Here is a 25584-nt window from a genome sequence, read left to right as displayed (position 1 = left end):
TGGACATCGACTGCGCACCCCTGTTTGTGGTGGGCACTCCCCTGCGCTTCCTCTCTAGGAGACCCTGCGAGGCCCACCTAAGATCAGGCGGCCCGGGTAACCAAGGGCTCAATCTGAGGGAACCCCAGGTTGCTATTGGCGAAGCTCCAGTAGCCTCTGTTTCCTCCTGTGATCCGCCTCCTGGTGGCAGGTGCTCTCCAGGTCCGACTGGAGGGCTGTATCAATCTTGCACCAGGCCAAGGGTCCACCTCCAGTGCAACAAACCTAACTTAGAAACATCAGAATGGAGAGAACTACAATAACAGGAAGGACAGGAGATGATAATTGAAGCATGAGGAATAAACTTAATGAGAGAATGCAAGAATCAATATAATTTACCAACTAAAATGCGAAAATTGTTATTTTATTTTATTCTATTTTATTTTATTTGTACTGTCTATAATCCTCGCCTATGTCCCAGATTCTTGGTCAAATATATTGGAACATTACATTTGATAGACGTTAGTGCCTGTTATGAATATTACCTCTGTAACCTGTCCCTATTTGTTGATTTGTAGCTATGAATGTTACTTTTGTAAACTGTTATAAACAAAGGTATATAAAATGTCTAAATAAATAAATTATATGTGTATCAGTATCCCAGACCATAAAATTTGGGACCCTTGTTGGTTGTCGTCTGAATCCAATTTCCCCTTTTCCATTCCTCCCCTCCCTCCGCTGTCAAAGCAGAGAGTGATGTTGCAGTTGCATCAAAAACATCAAGGCTTATTGGTTCCCATGCCTATCTTTAGTTTGGGTAATTGGTTTTGAGCTAAATTTTTCTTCAGTTTTAAACCTAACAATCTACTTACCTTAATACCATATTCAAAGTATTGCTGTTGTGTTAAGTGCAAATGGTGGGTAATATTTGCAACAAAAAGCAAGCATAATTTAGTTCTAGCAGTTTCCAACTTGGTGACTGTTTATGCAATTGCTCTAAAGACCTAAAAGAGTTCATTAAATTGGAACCAATTCACTTTTTATCTCTCTTTTTCCAAACAGACTAAACAATCAGCTTTTCTTGAATGACCACCTTAAAGTAATGTGATGATGTAGTAGGATTTGTGTTAGTCCCTAGGCAAGGTAAAAAATATAAAACCATAAGGCAAGAGCTACTGGGTATAAAATAGGGCTAACAAAAACTAAGATGGCCACTATTGGGACTACATTTCCCAGCTTCCAATGTAGTTAGTGTTGAGAGAGGCTGATCAGGAAAGAGAATCAAAATGAGTCAGAATCACAGCAAGTAGCTGCCATGCACACAGACTGAACAAAAGTGCAGGCCTAAGCAACACAAAGATCGAGTCTTCAGCCATGTGATGATCTTGGCAACTTCATATGAGACTGTAAATCACACAGAGGAGAAGAGACTGCAATTGTTCTTCCCTATCAGACATGTCTGCACCTCAGAATGTGCTAGAACACCCAGGTGTTTGGGTAATTGCCAGGTTCTTGTGGCCTGGTTGGGCCTCTGTTGGAAACAGGATGCTGGGCTTGATGGACCCTTGACTGACCCAGCATGGCAATTTCTTATGTTCTTATGACACAAGAACTGTGAGCATGTCCTTGAGGAAAACTTTGTATCTAGCCATGAAACCAGCTATGAAATGGGTATTGTTCAGCAAATTGTTCAGCAAATGTCCGCTGATTAACCTGTTTACCAGGAATGAAAATATTCATATGCATCTGGACTCAGATGATATCATTTGAATCCCACCAATCCTGCATTTATAGATGATGCTGATATCTAATCAAGATCAACGTTGAATCCTATGGAACTGAATATGCAATAAAGTGCCAAGCAGAGAAAAAGACTCTGAACTATACAGACTGTGGACTTTTTCCAGGGAATTTTTCCCAAGAAACATTTTCCCAGGTGATTTTCTTCCCCAGAACTTTGACTGCTGCAGTTCATTATACCTGTGAACCAGCAAGTCTAAGACTGAGTTCCGTGCTCAGCATAGTCTGCTCCACTAATTCTAGAGTAGGTGCCTTGCTAACTTAATCCCTGAAAGAACTTTGGCAAGCCAAGGACTTATTTGCCCTGTTCCTGCTGGCATCCCTCATAGAGACATATATGAGACCTTTGGGTTCTATTTTCCTGTCATATGCTAGCTGGGTTGCTGGACTCCTGAGCTGCGCTTCACTGCAGGAGTGTGACCTACCAATGCTGAGGGTGAGATAAACTGGCTTAATTAATCTTTCAGCTGGGTTAGTTAGTTTGGCATTGTATATTCGGCAAGTGTAAGTTGACTTGGTGATAACGCATGAGTCATTCTCATTTTTCATAACCGTGCTTTGCTGTGTAAACTTTAGAAACTTAAAAACAAACAAATAAAAGAAACCGTATTAAATCTTGTATACTTATACTGCTACAATAAAACTGATTGATTACCTCACAAAAAGTGTAAGCAACTGCTCCCTTAACACTATTGAATTTGTATCATCAGATTGTCAGTTAAATCTTTTAATCACCTATCCTACAGTTCTCTGAGGAGGAAGAGCCAGAGCCAGCCCTAGGACATTCTCAGCATTTGACTCCTTTTCTGAAAAACACTAAGGGGCTGATACAGTAAAGCGCGGCCGCAGTTGCACGGTTTTAACCCGCTTTGGATGCACGTTTTGAGCACATAAGATGGACGCGCGATTCAGTATCGGCTTTTATGCGTCCTTAGTGCTTACCGAAAAAGACGCGTATCCATTTCTGCCCGCCGCATGTATATGATATGTTAATGATCGGATTAGCTATTCCCCCCAATACAGTAATGCGCGCCCAAATTATTGCGTTTTTAACCAGCTTATTTATCGCCTCTTTAACCTCTATATTTACCACCTACCCTGACCCTGGCATTAGTGTGGTGTTCAGTCAGCTTCGGACCAGACAGCATCATGGACAACATGTATATATTGGCTCTGGCGATCTTTTTCATTCGGTTGAGAAGCAGAATAAGAAATGCTCGGCAAGCGAATTCTACAAGGCAGATTGGAGAGGCCAACAGGGAAAGAGGCAGGAACGTCCATGAACGGAAGCTCCGACCTTGGACGTCCGGCTGGGCGCCCGAGGCAGCGGCCATGGACGTTGGAAGGCAGCGGGGCCTCCCCTCCGATCATGGACGCCCGGAAATAGGCGGGATCGTCCATGAATGGAAGCCCCGACCTTGGACGTCCGGGCGGGCGCTCAAGGCAGCGGCTATGGACATTTGGAAGGCAGCTGGGCCTCCGATCATGGGCGTCCATGCTCGGAGGCCCCAACCTTCACAGATGCCCGGACGTCCTTGCATGTCCTTAAGCACCCGGACGTGGAAGGTTGGGGGTGGCCTCCGATCCAGGATGTCCGGATGCTCAGGGCTGCGGCCCCGGTGTCCTTGCGGGGTCTGTAGAAAAGAATCATCCACTTACCTGCTGGAATGACATTTGAAATGACATTTGAAATGACAGGTATGGCGCCAGCGCACCCTGGATACTGTATAGGCACTGTATACCGCTCTATACAGTAAAATGGATTGCGAACGCCTACCGCTTCATAGGCGCGCTTTTGACGCTCCTTTGCCGCCACTTGGATTTGCATCTAATTTGAATACTGAATTGAGCGGCTTGCGAACTAAAATGTGAGCGTGTGAAACTCGTGGGCGCTTGGCTCTGCCGCACTTTTTTTTACGCGTCGGTACTGTATCGGCCTGTAAGAGAGACTATTCCAATAATTAAGGGAACCTTAAGAAAGACAGACAAATAGTTTTGGTACAGATCCTGTGGGAGAGCACATAGGGAAAAAAAAAAAAGTAAAAATTGAGTTGTGCTGAACAATACCTTGATTTTTAAGAACTGAATTGCTGGTATCTGTATAAAAGCTTTATTTTTACTTTATAGAGACCTGGAATGTAATTAGCTGAAGCAGTGTTGGCTAGTTGATTCAGTGGGGATTTTTGAAAGAGTGAACACTGACTTAACTGAAGGGAAAATGTGGGGAGCTTAAGTATTGGCACTAATTTAGAAACTGTGTTTTGTTTATCAAGGTACCAAATTAACTAGCAGTTAGATGTAGCTACTCCCCAGAGAAACCCATAAATTAGAGCTACCAGGTAGTGGGTGCTTATCTTAAGAGATACAGGTGATACAGCTGGTATGAAAATCTGTAATATGTTTCTCCCAAATAAGCCATACTAGTAATATTTAAAAGGGGAAGGGTTTTTTTTTTTTCTGTCTTTTTGCATTAACCGGAGAACATTCAGAAAGGCAGTTGTCAGCGAGACATTCAGGCTGATGCAATATCGGTGTGCAGAAAACAGGTGCTCATGACTGAGTGCCCGCTCTCCTAATGTGCGCTGACGCACCTCTCCGGGGTGCCTGATGTAATATTTAAATGGGCTGCTATGGTAAAAAGGAGGCACTAGGGGAAATTGTGCCCCCTTAGCACCTCCTCGTCAGCGGGCACCCCGGAGAGGTGGCTGTCAGTGCAGGTTAGGAAAATGGATGCTCAATTTTGTGAGCATTTGTTTTGCTAACCTGTGCACAGCTACGGGATAGAAAAATGAACACTCGTTAATTGAACATCCGTTTTCCTAACCTGACCATGGGCGACTTTATTTTAAAAAAAATTTTTCCTTACTCCTTTTATTTGTTCCCCCAACTTAATATCTGCTTTTCTGTTAACTTTAGGGGCTCTTCAAGCATTAACGCCTGCTCCGGGGCAAGCGTTAATTTTCGAGAGTAAAAATGTGCGCGTCATGGGGGAATTTTTTTTTTTTTTTGCATCAGGAGTAATAGCTAATATCCTCATCAACATGAATTTACATGTGATAAGCGCTACTAGCTACATGCCTGTTAGGACGTGCATTTTGGACGCGCTAACCCCCTTGGGGTTTTGGACACGCATCCAAAACGCGCGTCCAAGCATGTGTTAAGCAGTGCGCTCGGCCAAGCGCACTACATTGCATCGGCCTGATTATCAGCAGTGTTCTATTCCCAATATATTGAACTGTGATAACTGGTTAAAGACCAGACTCCTCTCTACTACTTAGTTGAAATAGGGAATTATATAAAGGGAGCATCAGGGAACTGGAGCTGTTATTGTCAATTAAATATCAGCTAGTTTTCTTACATTTTTTATGTCAAAAAACTGACATAATGTATATAGTTTAGGGAGCTCTTATAGAAATGTATGGGGAATTGAAGCTGACCTTGATCAGATGCATTAATTGTGAATCTTAAAGAGTCTGAAGGTTACCAATTAAATGTGAGCTGCACTGGTGACTGAAGAATTAAAAAAGATTATAAAATGGAGATGGTTTCAAAGTGTTTTATTTCTTTTGGTAGGAGAGTTAGACTAAACCCAAATTGAGCAACGATGGCGAAAAGCAGAGCAGCTGAGCGGTCCTTCACTCCAAACCCTGAGTGCAGTATAACTCCAGCCATGAGCACATTCAGTCTGTTTCACTGAGGGGGATATAGGGAAGAAAGGAGACCAATCCTTAGGCTTTAATAGAGGTCTACAAATAAGACTGAGCGAGAATAGCTATAAATACTGGAAGAGACACTGAGAACAAAGTGTCCTAGCCTCAGGGGTATGTGAAAAAGGCTAAGTTAGAATCCTGATGGAAAAGGGAAGCAGTAAGCCCAGACTTTTAGGTCCGTGATAATACTTGATTACCTGTTTGTACTGGCATAGGATATCCTTCATCCAAGCCAAGACCCCAGAACAGATTGTCCTATAGACCAAAACACATCCTAAGTTCCTTGAGTCACCACAGGCAGTCCCAAACTATCTGTGGAAAAGATTCATAGCCATCATTTAATTGCAGATATTCCAAAATATTCTTTTTCAATTGTTGACAGATTGTAGTGTCTTTTAATAAACTCTCATTAAGCCTCCAGAAGCATCTGTCTAAGTCTCTTTGTGTGGGCTGCAGATCTAGCCAGACCGCCGTGTGGTCTAATCAAGTAATGGTGCCTATCTCAGCTCTACTTGCCCTAGATTTTATTGCTTTATCAACCAAAAGACAATCTATTCTGGAATAAGAGTTATGATGTTTAGAAAAGAAAGTATAATCCCCAGGTCTAGAGGGATTAAAGAAATGCCAGACATCAGTCAGTTCCAGCGTCAATAACAAATTTTTTAAACTTAAATCTATGATGCCTATTTATCAATCCCAATCCAGACAAATTATGTAGTGATTGGGATCTAATGATATTAAAATCCCTACTCACTATAAGATTTCCTTCATAAATTGTAATTAGATCCTCACAAAAGGCCTGATTTTAAAAGGGCCACGTGCGTAAATTTCAGGGGTTACATACGTGGCCAGGCCTTGCTCGTGCATTTTACAAAGGGCCTGGCCACACGCATAACCCCTGTTACGCACCGAAGTGCCGAGCCTGTTGAAAGGGGCAGCCCGGAGGGGCCGTGGTCTGGGTGGGGAGGGGAGGGGTGGGGAGCGGGCTGGGACAGCGCCATTAGCTGCTGTCACAAGAAAGCACGCATTGGCAGGAGTGGTAAGTATTAAAATAAAAAATTAGGGCTAGGTAAGATTAGGTTAGGGGTCAGGAAGGAGAGGGGAAAAGGTAGGAAGGGTAGGGTTAGGGTTAGGGAAGTTCCCTCCCAGTCTGCTCCCGGGGAAGGCCTACTCGTGTCGCTGTTCGTACTTTATAAAATTCCCCCCCCCCCCCTGCACACGCGCGTCGTGGTCCGCCTGCACATACATGTGCAGATGTTAAAATCCGGTGTACATATGCGCACGGATATTGTATTTTATAACATGCGCACAGCAATGCAAGTGGACGGGCTTCTCTTATGAGTGGCTAACCCCCATTGATGGGAGTAGTTCACAGTGGGGACAAGGTGAACAGATTATTAGGGGGGGGGACAGGAAGGGAGGGTTGGGTGTATGTACCTCATATTTCTTAGATGTTTTTGATAAGGGGGGTACCTCAATTCTTATTAGGTTCTTTATTTTACAATATCCATCCATACTAAAATACTCATGACTATACGGGTGTGGTCCCTTAATGTTAAGGGACTGAACACTTACAGAAAGCATAATCTCCTTTTTAGAGATTTACAGCATCATAAAGTTACAATAGTGCTTATACAAGAAACTCATGTAAAGCGTAGGCATGAGTATGTGCTATCATCTGTGCAATATCCACACCAGTACCTAGCTGCTAGCACATGTGGTACGAAATATGCAGGCATAGGAATTCTCATTTCTCGAAGCCTTACTTTTGATTATATTACACATATAGTGGATGCACGAGGGCTGTTTTGAAATTGAGAATTGGTAAGGAAGTGTTTACTATAATGAGTTAGTAGACAAATTACTGCAAAATAGGGTACAAGAGGCTGAGATATATGATATTACATGGTCTGATCATGCCCCGGTATCGCTATTTTATTTATTTATTTATTTATTGAGTTATAACATTAACAAAAATGATATAATCCATGAATTCCAGAAATAATACCAATAATCCATCTACAAAATATATTTAAACAGTTATTTATCCTACATCTAGGAAGAGTAGGAGAGTTCCAATCTACTATGTGTCTACTTATTCTTATATAACCTTTCACCTTTACAATCCTCAATTATTTTGAGATTTATCCCTAATAAAACGTTCCAAGTGTGAGGGATCTAGAAAAACAAACTTATTACTTTGATACGTTATCTGACATTTGCAGGGAAATTTAAGGAAAAAACTTGTCCCCATTTCAAGGGCCTGTTGTTTAAAGGAAAGAAAATGTTTTCTACATGTTTGAGTTGCACGAGACACATCCGGAAAGACTTGAATCCAGGGCTGGTGCAAGAGGATTGGGCGCTCTAGGCACCTTCAGCCTTGTGCCGCCCCCCTGCGTGCTGCCCCCAGCCCTGCCCCTGGTCGCAGCCCCGACTCCTCCCCCCCAAAAGAAAACTTACAAAATACCTGGTAGTCCAGGTGGGGGCCCGGGAGTGATCTGCTGCTCCTGGGGCCTTGGCTGCCACTAAGCAAAATGGCGCCAGTGGCCTTTAGCCCCTACCATGTGACAGGGGCCAACCAATGGCAGCGGTAGCCCCTGTCACATGGTAAGGGCTAAAGGCCAAATAATATTGGTCCTACAATCTAGATCCTCAAATTTAACTCTACCTTCAATAGTGAAAGTATGTACTTGAAATACAAATCAAGACAATTTTTTATCAATTTTTGCTGATAACCTCCATACATCTGCTAATGTTACATTTTCAGGTTCCACATTACCTTCCTCACCTTCATTACTTAGATCAGAGATTATTGATGGACATGGGACCAAGGTATTACTCACTGCTGCCCCTTCCCCCAGCAAAGTTGATCTCACCTGGGTATTCCCTTCTGCTGCGTTCCCTTTTCCATTTAGGATTGGGGTGGCAAAAGCAGGAGAATTTACTACATCATTAAACATATTGCTCCTATTAACAGTTTCTATATTCAGTTGTAAAGGGGGTTGTAAGGACCTGGGACTTAAGGAAACCCCTAACTGGGAATTCTCTTCTAGATCGTCCCTTACATTAGACTCACCTGGGAGTCCATGGGTCCAAATTTCCTTGACAAAGGGGTAGCTGGAAAGGAAGTCCAGGTTTTTTATATATTTTTTATATATTTTATATATTTTTTAGATGCTGCAAAAAGCAGGACAAAGTGCAAAGAAAGGCTATGATGCTCACTGAAGCAAGGCTCCTGAATTCCAGCCTGGAGATAAAGTTTGGCTTTCTACTAAACATCTGAGACTTAAGCTTCCATCTGCTCGATTTGCTCCATGCTTTCTTGGACCCTTTCCTATTCTCTGACAGTTGGGCTCATTCACCTATAGTCTGAAACTTCCTCCAGCTATGAGGATTCACAATGCATTCCATGTTTCGCTGCTGAAACCGCTTGTCCTTAGCGAGTTTTCCACCAAGACACCTGAACCTACCCCTGTTGATGCAGAAGAAGACATCGAATATAAGATGGATACCATCTTTGATGTAAGAAAGAGAGGCAGAGTTTGGGAATACCTCCTGTCATGGGAGGGCTATGGACCAGAAGAAAACTCTTGGGAGCCTTTAGCTAATATCATGGACAAAGAGATGCTTCGTCAATTTCATCGATCGCATCCTCAAAAACCGAGACCAGGTAGGGGGTCTGGAGGGGGCCCTTTGAAGGGGGGTATTGTTGCGTCCGTCGGTCTCAGATGGTTTCGACCTCTGTACCTCACCTTTCTTCCTTCTCTCTCCTCAAGCCTTGGGAAGATGGCTGCTGCCGCGTCTTCATGCTGCTTTCTCCGGTGTCCCCGGATCGGCAACGGCGATGGTGTTTTCCTGAGGGCCTCCTAGGGTGCGCGCATGCACACCACCCACGTCTTTATCCACATCATGGCAGGAACCTCGGGGGTGTCCCCTCCGAGTGTCATCATTGCATCCTGGTATTTAGCCTGCCCTTCGTTTACTAACAAACTGAGTTAGCAAGGATTGGATTGGATTGCCTCCGGTATAAGCTGCCGCAGGAAGCTCTCTTGGCCCTTCGAGGTATTTCTCCACTAACCTGGGTACCTGCTCCTCAGGGGCCCTTCTGTTCTATTTCAGGTACCTATCTTGGGATACCGGGTACTCGCTCCTCAAGGGCCTGCTCTCCCTAATCTGGTGCCTGCCACTGAACTACTTCTGCCTGCCAGGACCTTCAACAATACAGCTTTCTGCTTCAATGAGTACTAACCCTTTCACAGTCTGTCTCAGCTTCAGCGCTCAGTGTCCACATCTGAGACTTGTTCCTGCTACGCTGCGCTGCCTATCACCTACTCGACTGTGAGACTGGTCTCCTCTGCTGAGGACCCCTGGACTACTTCACTGGATTACGTTCACTGCTGCCTGCTCCCCGGGCAGTACCATCGAGCAGTACAATAAATACAACTTCTCTGTGTCTGCGTGTATAGAGTCTAGCCTAGTACTGCAGTTCCTCAAGGGGCTCCTCCCTGTGGGAGTGGCCATCTCCGCAGTACCCAAGAATCCACTCCAACACCTCAAACCCTAACAATAATTAAAAACATATCAAAAATTTCTAGATACCAATAAAATATTTCAAAATAGCAGACACAAAGACCCAGTAATGAAAAATAATAAGGATACAAAAAATGTTTTGCTCTGCATACCTGGGAACGTTTGATATCCAGGTGCCCTGAGATTGTTTTGAATTAGCAGGAGGAGGGGTAGTTCTCCTCTTTCTCTGTCTCTCGCTCACACTGGCTCACAGTCATTCACGCATACACGTGCTTTTTCTCTCTCACTTATATAGGCTCTTAATTACACATTTACATACATGCTATCTTTTCAGGCTTACACACACAGGCTTTCAATCACACATATACATGCTGTCCTTTTCTCTCACACACAGACTCTCATTCACATACTTACAAACATGCTCTCTCTCTTTCTCTGATTTACACACAGGCTCTCAATCACATACTCACATGCTCCCTCACCTAAACCAGCTCTCAATCACACACAGACACACATGGTCTCTCTTTCTCTCACTTTCTCACAGGCTCTCAATCACATACTCACATGCTCTCTACCTAAACCAGCTCTCAGTCACACACAGACACACATGGTCTCTCTCTTTCTCTCATTTACACACAGGCTCATAATCAATCACTCACATGCTCCCTCACCTAAACCAGATCTCAATCACACACATACTCTTTTTCACATGTACAGGCTCTCAATCACATACATGCTCCCTCACCTAAACCAGCTTTCAATCAGACACACACATGCTCTCTCTCTTTCTCTCATTTACACACAGGCTTTCAATTACATACTCACATGCTCCTTCACCTAAACCAGCTCTCAATCACACACAGACACACATGCTCTCTCACTCTTTCATTTACAAACAGGCTCTCAATCACATACTCACATGCTCCCTCACCTAATCCAACTTTCAATCAGACACACACATGCTCTCTCTCTTTCTCTCATTTACACACAGGCTTTCAATTACATACTCACATGCTCCTTCACCTAAACCAGCTCTCAATCACACACAGACACACATGCTCTCTCACTCTTTCATTTACAAACAGGCTCTCAATCACATACTCACATGCTCCCTCACCTAAACCAGCTTTCAGTCACACACAGGCACACATGCTCTCTCTCTTTCTCTCATTTACACACAGACTCTCAATCAATTACTCACATGCTCCCTCACCTAAACCAGCTCTCAATCACACACATACTCTCTTTCACATGTACAGGCTCTCAATCACATACTCACATGCTCCCTCACCTAAACCAGCTTTCAATCAGACACAGACACACATGCTATCTCTCTTTCTCTCATTTACACACAGGCTTTCACTTACATACTCACATGCTCCCTCACCTAAACCAGCTCTCAATCACACATATACTCTCTTTCACATGTTCAATCTCTCAATCATTCACATACATGCTATCTCACACACAGGATCTCAAACACACATGCTTGTTCATTCACTCACTCCCCCCCCCCCCCCCAAACTAGCGGCAGCAGCAGCCTCTTCCACTTCTAACCCTAAAGGCAGCAGCAACCTACTTCATTTTCAACCCTCGCAGAGCAAGGAATCCCATCGGCCGTGGGGTTTGATGACGTTCTTTGTTTTTCTCTGAGCCACGCTGCTCATTCCTCAGGCTGCGCCTCTCTTTTCTTTGGGCTGATGCTGCCTGCACTAGCATGGTTTCTTCTTCCCACGCACACACCCGCTGATCACCACTTCCTCTTCCAGGCTACAGGGGGGGACGTGGGAAGAAGTGAGCATGCCAATGCTGCTGTCTCCAGCTCTCCTGCTGCGTTCCGTCCGGGCTTTCAGCGTTTTAAGCCCAGGTGGAGGACCTATCTTGCTCGGGTAGGGGGCGCAGCTGGGACAGCAGGGAACCGGGAAGTGTGGCGACACACCTGCGTGTGCTTGGCAACACACTGGTGTGTCACGACACACCGGTTGAGAACTACTGGTATAGAGAAAAAGATAGAATGTCAGCAAAACCCCCAGGTGTAGCATCAGGGGTATGGTAGCAAGGCAGTGTATGTGGTATGGCAACAGTACAGAGGCATCAAAACACACAAGGCATAGAGTACAGTTATTGCAAACTACACAGAGGGCCAGATTTTAGTAGCTATGCAAGGGCGTAGATTTGTGTGCACAACCCGGCGCACACAAATCTATGCCCGATTTTATAACTTGCGCGTGCAGCCGCACGCATGTTATAAAATCCAGGGTCGGTGCGCGCAAGAGGGTGCACACTTGTGCACCTTGCACGTGCTGAGCCCTAAGGGAGCCCCGATGGCTTTCCTCATTCCCTCCAAGGCCGCTCCGAAATCGGAGCGGCCTCGGAGGGAAATTTCCTTCCACCCCCACCCCCACCTTTCCCTCCCTTCCCCTCCCTAACCCTCCCCCCAGCCCTATCTAAACCCCCCGACCTTTGTTGAATAAGTTGCGCCTGCCTTTGGGCAGTCGTAGGTTGTGCGTGCCGGCCAAGTGCTGGCACGCGATCCTCCGGCATGGCCACTGTGCCAGAGGCCTAGTTCCCCGCCCCGCCACGCCCCCGGACCACCCCACCCCACCCACTCCCCACCCCTTTTTTCAAGCCCCGGGACATATGCACGTTCCGGGGCTTGCGCGCATCACCAGGCCTATGCAAAATAGGCTAGGCATGTGCAGGAGCGGATTTTCGGGGTTACGAGCGTAATATTTGTGCGGAACCCTTTTAAAATCCACCCCAGAGACATCAAAACCCCTAAGACTTAGTGCAGGGTATTGCAAACAGCACTGGGGCATTAAAACCATCAAGAGGTAGAGTGTATTTTATGGCAAACAATAAGGAAGCATCAAATCACAGAACAGGTTTAACAAAAGACAAGGTTTAAAGGGACACAAGGGAAGTCTTGCCTCACCAATCTGCTACATTTTGGAAGGGGTTAATAAACATGTGGATAATGGTGAGCCTGTGGGTATACTGTATTTGGATTTTCAGAAGCCGTTTGATAAGATCCCCCATGAGAGACTCCTGAAAAAATTAAAAAGTCATGGGATTGGAGGCAATGTACTTTTATGGATTGCAAACTAGTTAAAAGATAGGAGGGGGGGGGGGGGGCAAGATGGCGGCGTAGCCAGACACGTACGCGCTGAGCTCTGATTCATGCTAAGATTTTTTCAAACATGCCCGCGAAAAGGAAAGGCAAACTCCAAATTTTTCCTTCAGATTCGGAGGTTATGGCCACTCAACGCCTAATAACATCATACGTACCTGGAGTGACCACTGAAAAGGGGGGTGCAAGCTCCGTTGTGGAGTCCACTGAGGAAGCATTGGCTCTACCAGGAGAAGTCACTCTCACCCCCCCGGATCCTCATAGCCCCGAAATTACTCCACTTCCCGAGAGCCCTCAGGCAGCAGAGTCGCATGTCCGTGACGCAGCAGACGCGACTCCAGTGGGAGGAGGCCAGAGGGCGAAGGACGCCGATGCTCTACCGCAGTCCACAGCGAGTCCAGAGACAGCGCGAGCCGAGGGATTAACCTCGGTGCCTCCGGCGTCTACCCCGACTTCGGAGAGGGAAGCTGAGGGATCTGGAGGAGAGTCGACGGGTCCCAGACGAGAAGTTTTACTGGCAGGATTATCTCCGGTGCAGAAAACGGGTGAGTCAGTTTTAAGACCCCGTTTTCAGATGCCTGGTAAGCCGGATAAAATAACTTTGGAAGCTATTTGGGACAGTAAAATCGATCGGGGATTTTCAAGATAATCTGGATAATGTTGAACAAAATTTGGAGATTTTCGATACCCAATTAAAAGAATTCAAGCCGAGATTGGAAACAGTAGAAGCTGAAATGGGGAAAACTCAACAATGTAATGTGAAAATTACAAAAGATCTAAATGTATTATCTAAAAGACTGGAATACTTAGAAAATTATTCACGTCATTTAAACTTAAGATTTCTCAATTTTCCGAAAATGGTAGGGGAATTACCCTATGTTACCCTATGAAATATTTCACAGAAGTGTTGAAATTTAAAGAGGGTGAAACACTTTCAGTTAACAAGCTATATTTTTTGCCTGTATCCACGAGAAATAGAGAAACACAACAACTTGTTGATATGAATAAAGGCAATTTGACTAGGTTTCTAGAAGATTCAGCTTGCGAATACTACGAATGTGCTACGTTATTAGTATCATTTATAACTGAGAAAGATATTACTGAGATTATGAAAAGATATTTTAAAAATGCGGATCTCCAATTTAGGGGATCACAGATTCGTGCATTTCTTGATTTTGCTCCTATTACCCAAGACAGGAGAAGAGAATTCCTCACAGTGAGATCACAAGTGCTTGCTTTAGGTTTCTCTTTTGTTTTAAAATACCCATGCAAGTGTGTCGTAAAATCCCCAAAGGAATGTTATATTTTCTTTTACCCCCGAGCAATTAAAATCTTTTTTAAATGCTAGGAGGGTAATTGCTACCACCAGGTTAAAGCCGTAAAATAAGGATCATATTTCTGAATGATGGTCATTAATCTATGTAAAGCCAATACTTGCATTATGTTAAATTGTTTAATCTTCCTATTTTCTGCCCCCTATAAAGTTTCTTTAATAGGGGAATGCATTATACTGTAATTTGGGCAATGTAATACTTTGTTATTTGTTTTCTTTTCGGATGTATAATGCATTTCATTTTCTGTAAGTAAGTTGGATGACTTGCTGTATAATTTAAAATGATTAAAAATAAAATTTAAAAAAAAGATAGGAAACAGAGTGCAGGATTAAAGGGTTAGTTTTCTTAGTGGAAAAATGTACATAATGGAGTGCCTCAGGGATCTGTACTGGGATCGGTGCTTTTTAATATATTAATAATGATCTGGAAAAGGGTATGACAAGTGAGGTGATAACATTTATTATTCCAAGTTGTTAAATCACAAGTGGATTGTGAGAAATTGTAGGAGGATTTTGCATCCAAATGGCAGATGAAATTTAATATGGACGAGTGCAAAGTGATTAACATGGGGAAAAGTAACCCACATTGTAGTTACATAATATTAGATTCCATATTAGAAGTTACCACCAAGGAAAAAGCAGTGGGAATTATCATAGATAATACTTTGAAATTCTTGGTTCAGTGATACAGAGAAGGGCAACTAAAATTGATAAAGGGGATGGAACAGCTCTCCAATGATGAAAGATAAAGCAGTTCAGGCTGTTCAGCTTGGAGAAGATTCAGCTGAGGGGAGATTTACTAGAGGTCTATAGAATCCTAAGTGGAATAGAATGGGTAAATGTGAATCAGAAAATTAAAAAAGTAGGGGATATTCCATATAATAAGTAGCAGATTTAAACAAATTGGAGAACATTCTTTTTCACTCAATGCACAATTAAGCTCTGGAATTCATTGCCAGAGGATGTTATAAATGTAGTGAATGTAACTGGGTTTAAAAAAGGTTTGGAGAAGTTCTTGAAAGAGAAGTCTATAAACTGTTATTAACCAGGTAGATTTGGGGAAAGCCAATACTTAATTATCCTTGGGTGTTAGTAACATGGAATCTATCTACAATTTGAGATCCTGCTGGGTATTTGTATCCTGGATTGGCCACAGTGGAAAGAGGATACTGTCCTTGATGGACCCTCGGTCTGATCCAATATGGCAATTCTTATGTTCTTAGATTCTGGGCATCACCTTTAATTGCAAGGATGAAACCTACTTGAGATTCCTTTTTTACTGCCAAATAAGACTTTGTGAAACAAAGGAGCAACCTTTTGCTGTTCCTGGTCCTGTGCTCTGGAATCTATTGCCTGATGATTTATGGATTAAAAGAGTTTTTCTTTAGGTAAACATATAGGGACACTTAGGGGTAGAATTTAAAAGGGTTACGCACATAAGGTACCCACGTAACCCTTTTAAAACGCCCTTGCGCGCGCCGAGCCTATTTTGCATAGGCTCAGCGGCGCGCGCAAGCCCCGGGACGAGCGTAAGTCCCGGGGCTTCGCTAGGGGGGCGTGTCGGGTGGGTGGCGCGACGTTCGGGGCATTCTGGGGGCGTGTCGGGAGCGTGGTGCCAGCCCGGGGTGTTCCAGGGGCGCGGCCGAGGCCTCCGGAACAGCCCCCGGGTCGGGAGATGGCGCGCGCGAGTTACTCCTGCCAGAGGCAGGTGTAACTTTTACAATAACAGTAAGGGGGGGTTTAGATAGGGCTGGGGGGGTGGGTTAGGGAGGGGAAGGTGCGGGGGTGGAAGGAAAGCTCCCTCCAAGGCCGCTCCGAAATCGGAGCGGCCTCGGAGGGAGCGGGCAGCGCGCGCAGGGCTTGGCGCGCGCAAGGTGCACAAATGTGCACCCCCTTGTGCGCACCGACCCCGGATTTTATAAGATACGCGTGGCTACGCGCGTATCTTATAAAATCCAGTGTACTTTTGTTTGCGCCTGGTGCGCGAACAAAAGTACACTTGTGCGCTGTTTTTTAAAATGTACTCCTTAATGTAAATTCATCCCTAGTCCAGCACTTAATGAGTGATATTGCAGCTTCCCCAGTAATGTTGGTTTAGTGTCTGGCTTGTACTAGTAATTTGTATGATATTTTTGGTTTTGTTCTGTTTTTATTTCAATTGTGTATGTTTTTATGGAGCCTGCCTAAGGCTATGGATAGGCAGGATATAAATATTTTAAAATTAAAATTAAACAGTCAGCATGACAAGATATTTGGTTTTGCTAAAACAAAGGATAGGAAAAAAATGTTATTCAGATTTAGGATTTTTAATTTTCTCACCTTGATTCTATGGAGCCATACATCATCCATGTTCATTATGTATATTCTGAAAATGAGACTGGCCAGATAGGTCCTGAGGACTGGTCTTAGGGTTACCACTTGGCTCTTTGTCATAAACCAGGCTAATCCAGTCCTGGTTTTACCCAACTGCATGCAGGGACTTGTAGTTCTGATTATTTCACGGACTTGGTGAATGTGCAGCTGCTGTTGGGACTTGCCTCAGGATCTGTTTCAACAACAGATCCCAATCATTAATGTGGCAGGGAATTGTCAAGGCAACCCTTGTCATGGGTATCAACCAATCATCCCACGGGGTGACCACAAAAACAACCCTAAAATAACAATTGATTCCACCTGATAGACTAAAAGCTCAGTGATCTTCCCCCAGCTCAAAAAGGGAACAAAACTACTACCATTGGGTGACCCTAGGACTTCATGAGATGAGTTCTGTCAACCCTCAGGTCAACTCTCCGCCTCTGCTGCTATACCTCTAGTTCCAATTGTCCCAGGTGGCACAATCAGAAGTACAAGTCCCTGCATGCAATATGGTACAACCAGGACCGGATTAGCTCATTCCTTATGACATGGAGCCAGCTGGCATTTGCACCTGAGCTGAGAACTACCATCATTTGATCATATTTTGTGTAGTCCAAGCCGGTTTTCTTTTCATTATGTTCTCATGGTTAATGAAACAACAAATAATGATGTTTAGTTATCTTTGATGTATTCTAGAATTTATAAAGGGACTAATAAAAAAAAAGATTTTTTTTTTTTAATAAAGAGAGCAAAGCAGGGAACGGAAAGAAAATGGGAGCAGAGAGCAAGAACAAGTCGGAGAAGAGGAAGAGCAAAGGTGGGAGAGAGAGAGAACAAAGGCAGAGAGAGCAAAAGGGTCGCAGAGAGAGAGAGAAAGACAGCAAGGCAACACAGGAGGAAAAGGTAATAGTAAAGGGAAGGGTTAATGGCCTTTCACACAGGAGAAAGGAGAGGGAGTGCTAAGTGTGAGTAAGAGACAGGAAAAGACTGATATAACTGCTGCGAGTGAGTGTGAGCAAGGAAGATGATGTGTCTGAGTGAAGAAGCAGGGATCTGACTGTGAGAGGTGAAGGTGTAAGAGTGAATGTGCGGCGGTGAGAGTGAGCGCTGCATGACAAAGTGCTGGAGAGGAAATAAAGAAATCCACCTAGGGCTGAAAGTGAGGGGAGTGGGGAGGAAGGAAGGTCATGATAGAAAATGAAAAATAACAGGTGAGTCAGCATTTTTGTTTAAAATAAATCAAATATGGATTTTTAAAAATCCAAATTTTTTTTTTCAGGGGGAGGGGAGGTAAGGAGAAGGGTAATAGAAGTGCTAATGGTGAATCTTCCCTCTTGTGATTTTTCAAAAGTTGTCAGGTATGTTGTGTACATTTCCTGCCCCAAACCCTTGCAGTTCTTTGTGGCTTTTTGGTGGTTGTAAGCAAAGTAGAAACAGAGGAACCTCCACTGTGTCCCGTGGTGCAGCTTTCTCTCCCTCCTGGATTCTTGGTGCCTGCGAGTGGGTAAAACAAAGTCTTGTACAACAATTTCCACGCCCCCTCCCAAACTTGCAGACCCTTACCCTCATTGCATGTATAGGTCTTTCAGAGCCTTTTCCCACTGTATCCATACATTTCTAGCACTGCTTTTCTAAAGAAACTCTGTACTGCAAATCCCCTACAAACCCAGACCTGCCCAGACCATGTGGTAAGCCTAGGTAAGCATTGTTTTCTGTGGTCATGCCTTAATTCTCCATTGAAATGCATGAATGTATTACTTTATTCACTCTTCGAGGCTGGCTTAAACTCCTAAAGAGGCTCAATTGAGATCGATGGAAGGAGAAAAGGAAAAAAAAAAATGTTAGCAACTGGAATGTCTCTTCAAGTCAATCAGGTGTCAAGATTTCTTTCAGACTGAAAGTCTGAGTGCAAAACATGTTCCAAGCAGTACAATCCCAGCAAGTGGAACCACAAGAAAGAGAGTTAAAGCTCAAAGTCTACTGTTCATATTGGAGCTAGTCTGTTGCAGCACATTCCTATGAATGCCTTGAGCTTTCAGAGTTACTGCTCTCCCCCACCCATTGCTCCATCCTTAAATATTGCATGGGCTCAGCAAACAAATCCGGCAGGGACCAGAAGTCTGCAAAGCTTGGTTGTGGTTATCAGCCCTGCTGATGGCACTCAAGCGTCCTTACCTATGCACAGTATGCCGACAGCAAGGGAATACACATCAGAAGTGCCTACCAGAATATGCAGTGAGTTCAGAGAGCGAGCATCACCCTCATCTCTGTGAGGATCTGTGCTGAGATTTCAGCTAATTCACAAAAACAAGCAGGCATATTTGGGTTTTTTTGTGTTATTTTATTTTGTTGAAAAGTGTCATTCTTTACTTAGTTCTGATTCTCTCTCCCTTCATTCCCTTTCTCTCACTCCTAAATGTATGATTTTACATGTTAAGCCATGCAATAGTTCCAGTCAACTGTGAATCTTAAAAGCCTCCTCTACTTCACCTCATATAGTGAACAGGCCTGCAATTCTGAAGAATTTTAGGAATTAGGCAAAATCCATCTCCCATCTGCTCAACACAGCTTGATTTTTCCCCCAGTCTTCCTTTTTTCTCCCCAAAGTCTCCTTCACCTCCTGACCTAAATGGGACCTGTCCTTATGATGGGTGGAGATAGGGTGCTGGTGGTAGGACAAAGAGTGAGGCACCATAGGACTACTCAAAGCACCCTTAATCCTTTTCTTTGCCATAGGATATCCTACTCCCTGCTCAGATATCCTATGCCAATCCTGAGTCCTGCAACCTGGGAGCATCTACCAGGGCTGAAGAGCATCAAGAACCCAAAAGCAACATACGAATTTTGGGGAGCTCAAGTGCTTTCCTGTGACAGTAGGTGTCCAATAAGCCACTTAAGTTTTATTTTGAAGAAGTAGGGAAAAAAAAGATGCTTTCGGAAGTATTCCCATTATTTTGGAAGTCAACAAAATAAAATATTTGCATTTTTACAGGGCAAATAACGTTTTGGAATTCAGATCTTCCAAACAACACTTGGATGTATTCTACATTTTTTGTCACAAGCACAACACGAGAAGAGATTAACTGGAGCTGGGACATCTGAAGCCCCTTTCTTCAGAGGCAGGAAGTGCTAGCCCTGCAGCTGATGTGAGAAGCCACAATTGGGGGTTCCAACCAGTGTGTTCTCCATGGAAACATCCTGTGCTACCACAGGCCCACCGGGGGCATTGTTCTCACTCCTCATTCACAACGATCCAATCGAAGGGATAAGATTTACATTTTGACAGCTACCCATTGCAAAGGCCTTTTGAGTCCAACAAAATTGTGAGTTTCTAGTTTTCAAGTCTTTTCCTCCTTGTCTTCTCAAAAGCAGAACAAAAGGGAATGTTACTTGGGAAAAGGCTGAAGCTGCAGCTGTTTGGAACATGAGGAACTGTGGCCTGTAGGTTTTACAGTTACGGTTAACATCTATGTGCACAGTTTCTGTAGGGCTCAATGGAAAGATTAAAATGTCCTGCACTTTCATGGTTGCTTGGTCACTTTCTTGATCCAGGGTATGAATTTGCTGACTTTTGTGTAGACTCCGGGGAAGTCCTTTTGACCGCACCCATAGCCCCAGGAAGTGATTCCCAGAATGACCCAGTGGCCGCTTGACCTTTGGCACATGAGTGGCCCCCCACTGTCCCCTTGGCAGCTGTCCACCCGCTTGTCTTCAGAGAGGTTGCCTGAGCAGAGCATGCGTTTGGTAAATTTTCCTCCGTATCGAGTCTCGCATGACTCCTTTGGGAGAAGAGGGACTGCCCCCTGCAGCAGTGTCCGGGAGTAGGTCTTTCCTAAAATAAAACAAAACAGAAGCACAGACAAAACTCAACATATGAAAAACACTGGGCCTGATTTACTGGTTTTCTCCCATTTTTGAGTCTAATGGGGGGGGGGGGGGTGTCAAGAAAGATGCCATGCTTAAATACACCTTCTTTATTGACCGCCCCTCATATTTTCCAAAGGGTATCTGAAGTTATGATTTTTAAAATCATTACAAATGATCAAAACACCTCCCACCTGTATGCCTGACAAATGTAAGCCGGCCCTGCAAACGGATGGCTCAGAGGGGCATGGGTTGTTTCCTTTACACATCCAGATGTCTGCATGGAATGCTATTTGCACTTCAAACCCTCACCAAGTATTAAAGAGGACAAATACCAATTTACCGAACATTGTCTAGCCCTTACCTGGCCAAAGGTACACGTGGGAGATCAACAGCGTGGGGCACTTCTAACAGGGGGAAAACGTTGGCTGGTCTAGGGGTGCGTTTAGGACAGGGGGAGGAACTAATTAAGCAGAGATTACATTTTCAAATCTATGCATGTAATTTCCAAGCGGTTAACGTACCCAGAAGCCTCAGCGGGTCCCTTGTCCTGGGACAGTTTTCGAAGGGAAAGTATGAATGTGCATTCCCTTTGAGAACTGGCACAAAGCCTGTGGGTAAAAAGCATCAATACTGAGCAGCCTGAAACTTGCCAGCCCACCAAGGGAGGGTGATTCTGAGAGATGGAGAAGGCCACAGGGTACTTTTTCCTTGCTGGCTTGCCACACATTTTCAAAGCAAAAGTGCCTGCATCCTTTCTCTCTGAAAGTTCTTGGCAGGTCCACGTGTACAAGTTTCGCCATGCCTGCTCCTGGCATGGCGTAACTCACACACGTGGATTTGCGCAAATGCTTTTGAACTATGCACATACAGTAGATCCCAACTCCATTCCCTCCCCCCCAATTGCATACAGAAAATACTTGTGAAACAGAATTATGTGCATGCTTTTTGCACTGAAACCCTGGCAAGTTCACTAGCAAGTCATTTACGTGCATAAAACCGTGCACAGTAATGGCTTTGAAAATTCATCCCAAAGAGACAAAGTGCAGAACATGCGTTGGCTGGGTGTGATTCTATAGCTTTCTTTTTAAATTTCTAGCAGTGACTCATACCTGCTTTAGATATATAAATTGTTTATAAAGATGTATTTGAATTATTCAAGTATTAATCCCCCCACCATCTTTGCTATGAACATTGATTGTTATAAGTGATTTGCATTCCTGGGTAAACTTTCAATAATTCTTCTGACAAACAGGGACGGTAACTTTGAAACAAGCACGCGGGCGCCCGTACATGCGCATGTGGGGCGCGGGAGCAAACATATGCTGGGATTTTAAATCACGCGCGCAATTGTGCGTGCGTGATTTAAAATACGCCTACCGCACATAAGCGTGCTTTTAATTTTAAGTGGCTACCTGAGCAAACGTACTTCACATATCTTCCTTAGGATTTTGTCGGCTTTAGCGCATGCAGGTAAGTGGATTTTAAAAGATGCTCAGGTGAAGGACATTCTCATTTTGCTCAGACCATCTCAAGATCATCCGGACCCTTCAGCCTGCACTCCCCCCCACTTAACCCAGACTACTCACTGCTCCTGGCATGGCATTAGGGCTAAACAACGATTTCGTGTGTAAGCAGCATGTACATAAGTACATGCTGCTTACACACGAAACCCCTTTGAAAATTTCCGCCATAGTTTGTATTTCAAGATCTGGTTGTTAGGTAGATAAAAAGTATGTGCGAACTTAAAATAGTCTCAAAAGAAGGCAAAAAGCAGGGGTGGCCAACTTCGGGCCTCGAGAGCCACAAACAGGCCAGGTTTTCAGGATATCCACAATGAATATGCATGAGATAGATTTGCATACAATGGGAGTGCATGCAAATTTATCTCATGTACGTTCATGGTGGATATCTTGAAAACCAGGCCTATTTGTGACTCTCGAAGACTGGAGTTGGCCACTCTTGGCATAAAGATTGCATGTTAGTTGTATATAATATATCCATTTTTTAAAAATTAAAGGTATACATGTAATGTTCAACCACTCCTCAGAATGCCTCTTTTTAATACAGCTGTGTAGCCTCGGGATATGGATTCTCTGAAGGAGGAGGGAGGATAGACCTCCAGGGTCCAAGGTATAGATGGGAAACTCTCTGTTGGGTGGATGTTGCTGAATGGATGTAGGCACCAGAATAAAGAGATTGGATCCTCAAGATAGGTGTTCCAAGTTAAACTTTACTGCAGATCTTCGAAGGTAATCATTTGGCACCATTTGCATTTAATTCTGGTTACATTCATGTCCCAAAGTTATTCTCCAAAATGCTCCTTTATGTGTGTGAGCGCCCCTCAGTATGGGATCCCAAAATGTTCTCACCCTCTAGGGCTTGGATTAACAAGCATCCCAGGTAGACAGGGTCTCCTAGATGTATTGACCAGATTTCCTGGGTCTTGCCATGAGCAAGATAAATGAAGACAAAGCCCCCTGCATAAATACAGGTATGGCGAGTCTTCCTTGGACAGAGACATGCTGGATAGGTTTGAAAGATGGAGCCATTGTGAGGTAGGACTCCATTTCTTACTATCCCTACTTTTGCTGTCCATAATACTTTTGTGAACTGTCAGGGCATGCAAATATAGGAAGGTGTTGATTATTGCATCTTCTGAGTAAGAGAAAGGCATGCTTTGCCATATGACCAGCTAGTGTCACAGTCTTAAGAATAGGAAGACTGTTTTCATGCTGCTTTTCCCCCCATTGTTTCCTATGGAGCAGAGGCATGTAAGTGTTTGACACCATATTTAAATGAGGCAGAGTGGAGAGTGAAATATGGGCAAGCTTTTTTAGCTTCTTATCTTTATCTTGTGCTGATATAACAGTGTATGCATGATCTGCATGTTTCCTCCATTCTTTTCCACATGTTGACATGAGTAGAGCAATTTTCCAAATTCAGAAAGGAATAATGAGCCTCATGCATATTGTAATGAAGCTGATCATGTATTACAGGCCAGAGTAGGAGCCAGTATTATAATATGAATAAAGGAGGTTTATTTTGCTTCCTTGAGAAGCAAGAGGCCACTCAGCAGCCTTTTTTCCAATTTCTCCGTGAAAATTAGCAAGCGTACAGTGCGCACATAAAAAGTGCCTGCATACTCTACAGCTGCTATTTGTGTAGGTAGTTGGAGGGGAGTAAAATAATTCTGGTACTTTTGAAAATCTCATGTACACACGTTGTTTTCCTCTCCCGATACAAACACCCCAGGAGCATTTCTTTTTGTCCAGCTGAAAGTGCACATGCTGAGGAGGCCTGCATGCTCTTTTAGCCAGCAGAAACCGGCAATTTTCAGACAGGCCCAATTTTTCCTGGTCAATGGCCTTGAAAAATGCCCTCAACGGTTATTTCTCTGAATTTGGTACGTTAAGTGAGGTAACCAAATTCCCATCACGTTTATGGCAATGGGGATTCAGGCTTTTCTGCCTCCTTTAGTCCTGGGGGAATTCTGCGCTACTGTGGAGCGCAGAATTTGTGCAGAATTCCCCCCCTGCGCAGAATTGCCAATTTCTGCACAGAAAATAGCAGAGGAGACCCTGGCATGCCGCGAATGAAGATGAAGGCCCAGACGCGCCATTCACGGCAAAGATGGAAGGCCCCCTTGTGCCGGTGCACCCGGGCCTTCATCTTCGCCACGCATGGAGCGCGTCCCGCGGCACTCACAGGATGCGCTCCGTTTGTGGCATGCCGGTGAGAGAGAATGTGTGTGTGAGAGAGGGGAGGGGTGTGGGGGAGGGAAGGGTGAGAGAGAGCAGGAGGGTGTGAGAGAGCATTGGAGGTAAGAGAGGGGAGTGGGGGGATGCTTGAGTGTGGGTATCAGAGAGAGGGAGCCTATATGAGGGGAGGGGTGTGGGGGAGGGGAGGGTGAGAGAGCATGGGAGCACGGTGGGGGGGATGCTTGAGTGTGAGTTTCAGAGAGAGGGAGCCTATATGAGGAGATTGTGAAGGAGTGTGTATGTGTGAGAGAGATTGGGAGCTCTTGTGTATGTGAGGGTGCTAGTCTTTGTGAAAGGATTGTGTATGTGTGAGACAGAGCCTGTGTGAAGGGGTGCATGAGAGAGAAACATAGGTAGCCTGTGTGAGGATGTATATGTGAGAGAGAAAGGGAACTTGTGTGGGTGTGTATGCAAGAGAGAGGGCCCTGTATGAGGGGATGTGTGTGTGTGCGAGAAAGTGAGGGAGCCTGTATGAGGGTCTGTGTATGTGTACTAGAGAAAGGGAGCGTGTGTGTGAGAGAGGGAGGGACAGAGGGAGCCTGTGTGAGGGGCAATACTGAGAACGGGGTCAAATTCTGGGACTGGTAATAGAGTGGAAGGGGTTGAGCCTAGAGGTGGAGGGGAGAGATACTGGCAGGTGGAGGAGTTGGGGGCTGAGAGGGCAAAGTGGCCAGGGGAGTAGGGAGAGCTAGTGGAAGGGACACGCTTACAGTGAATTTCTAGGGAAATTCTGCTCAAAATATTTAAAATCCTGCATCTTTAAGTAACAACCTTTTTCTGTATTAATTTAAAATGTAATTACTTAGACTGTCATGTAAATTGTGTTATTTTGACCAATATAAAGTTTGCAGAATTTTAAGTTTTTGTGCGCAGAATTTTAAATTTTTTTGTGCAGAATTCCCCAGGAATATCCTTGTCTCCTCCCAGAATAAATAAATGCCCTTTACTCTGGGCTTCTCTTAAAGATTCGGCACAAAATACAGCTGCTGCAACATGCCTAGCATTCAGTAGTATATCCTCCCTGAAGAAGGGGAAAAACAGGGACAAAACTAATTGCAAACCCCCCCCCTTCCCCCCAGCATGCACGGGAAAGGAGAAAGCACATATATTACAGCAGGCAAA

The 25584-nt window shown here is 44.4% G+C and overlaps 1 protein-coding gene and 1 long non-coding RNA gene across 3 annotated transcripts in view; one reads left to right on the top strand and one right to left on the bottom strand.

Moving 5' to 3' along the window:
• Window positions 1–19911, top strand: part of LOC115095398 — a 78683-nt gene extending 58772 nt beyond the window's left edge. Inside the window, exons 2-3 of the long non-coding RNA XR_003857760.1 lie at window positions 17583–17740; window positions 19830–19911. This is a non-coding gene — a long non-coding RNA (uncharacterized LOC115095398). The remainder of the gene's footprint in view (window positions 1–17582; window positions 17741–19829) is intronic.
• LOC115095397 (neurotrypsin-like) overlaps window positions 19006–25584 on the bottom strand; it is a 94772-nt gene continuing 88193 nt past the window's right edge. Inside the window, exon 13 of one of the 2 annotated variants that reach the window (XM_029608975.1) lies at window positions 19006–20669. In XM_029608975.1, coding sequence (XP_029464835.1) covers window positions 20359–20669 — 311 coding nt within the window. In that variant the 3' untranslated portion in view covers window positions 19006–20358. The remainder of the gene's footprint in view (window positions 20670–25584) is intronic. The other variant, XM_029608974.1, reaches the window with a different exon arrangement.

The sequence above is a fragment of the Rhinatrema bivittatum genome, chromosome 7, assembly GCF_901001135.1.
Source record: "Rhinatrema bivittatum chromosome 7, aRhiBiv1.1, whole genome shotgun sequence".
In the NCBI taxonomy this organism is placed as follows: domain Eukaryota; kingdom Metazoa; phylum Chordata; class Amphibia; order Gymnophiona; family Rhinatrematidae; genus Rhinatrema; species Rhinatrema bivittatum.
The sequence above is the reverse complement of the archived record's forward strand: the minus strand, read 5'-3'. Positions and strand labels throughout refer to the sequence as shown.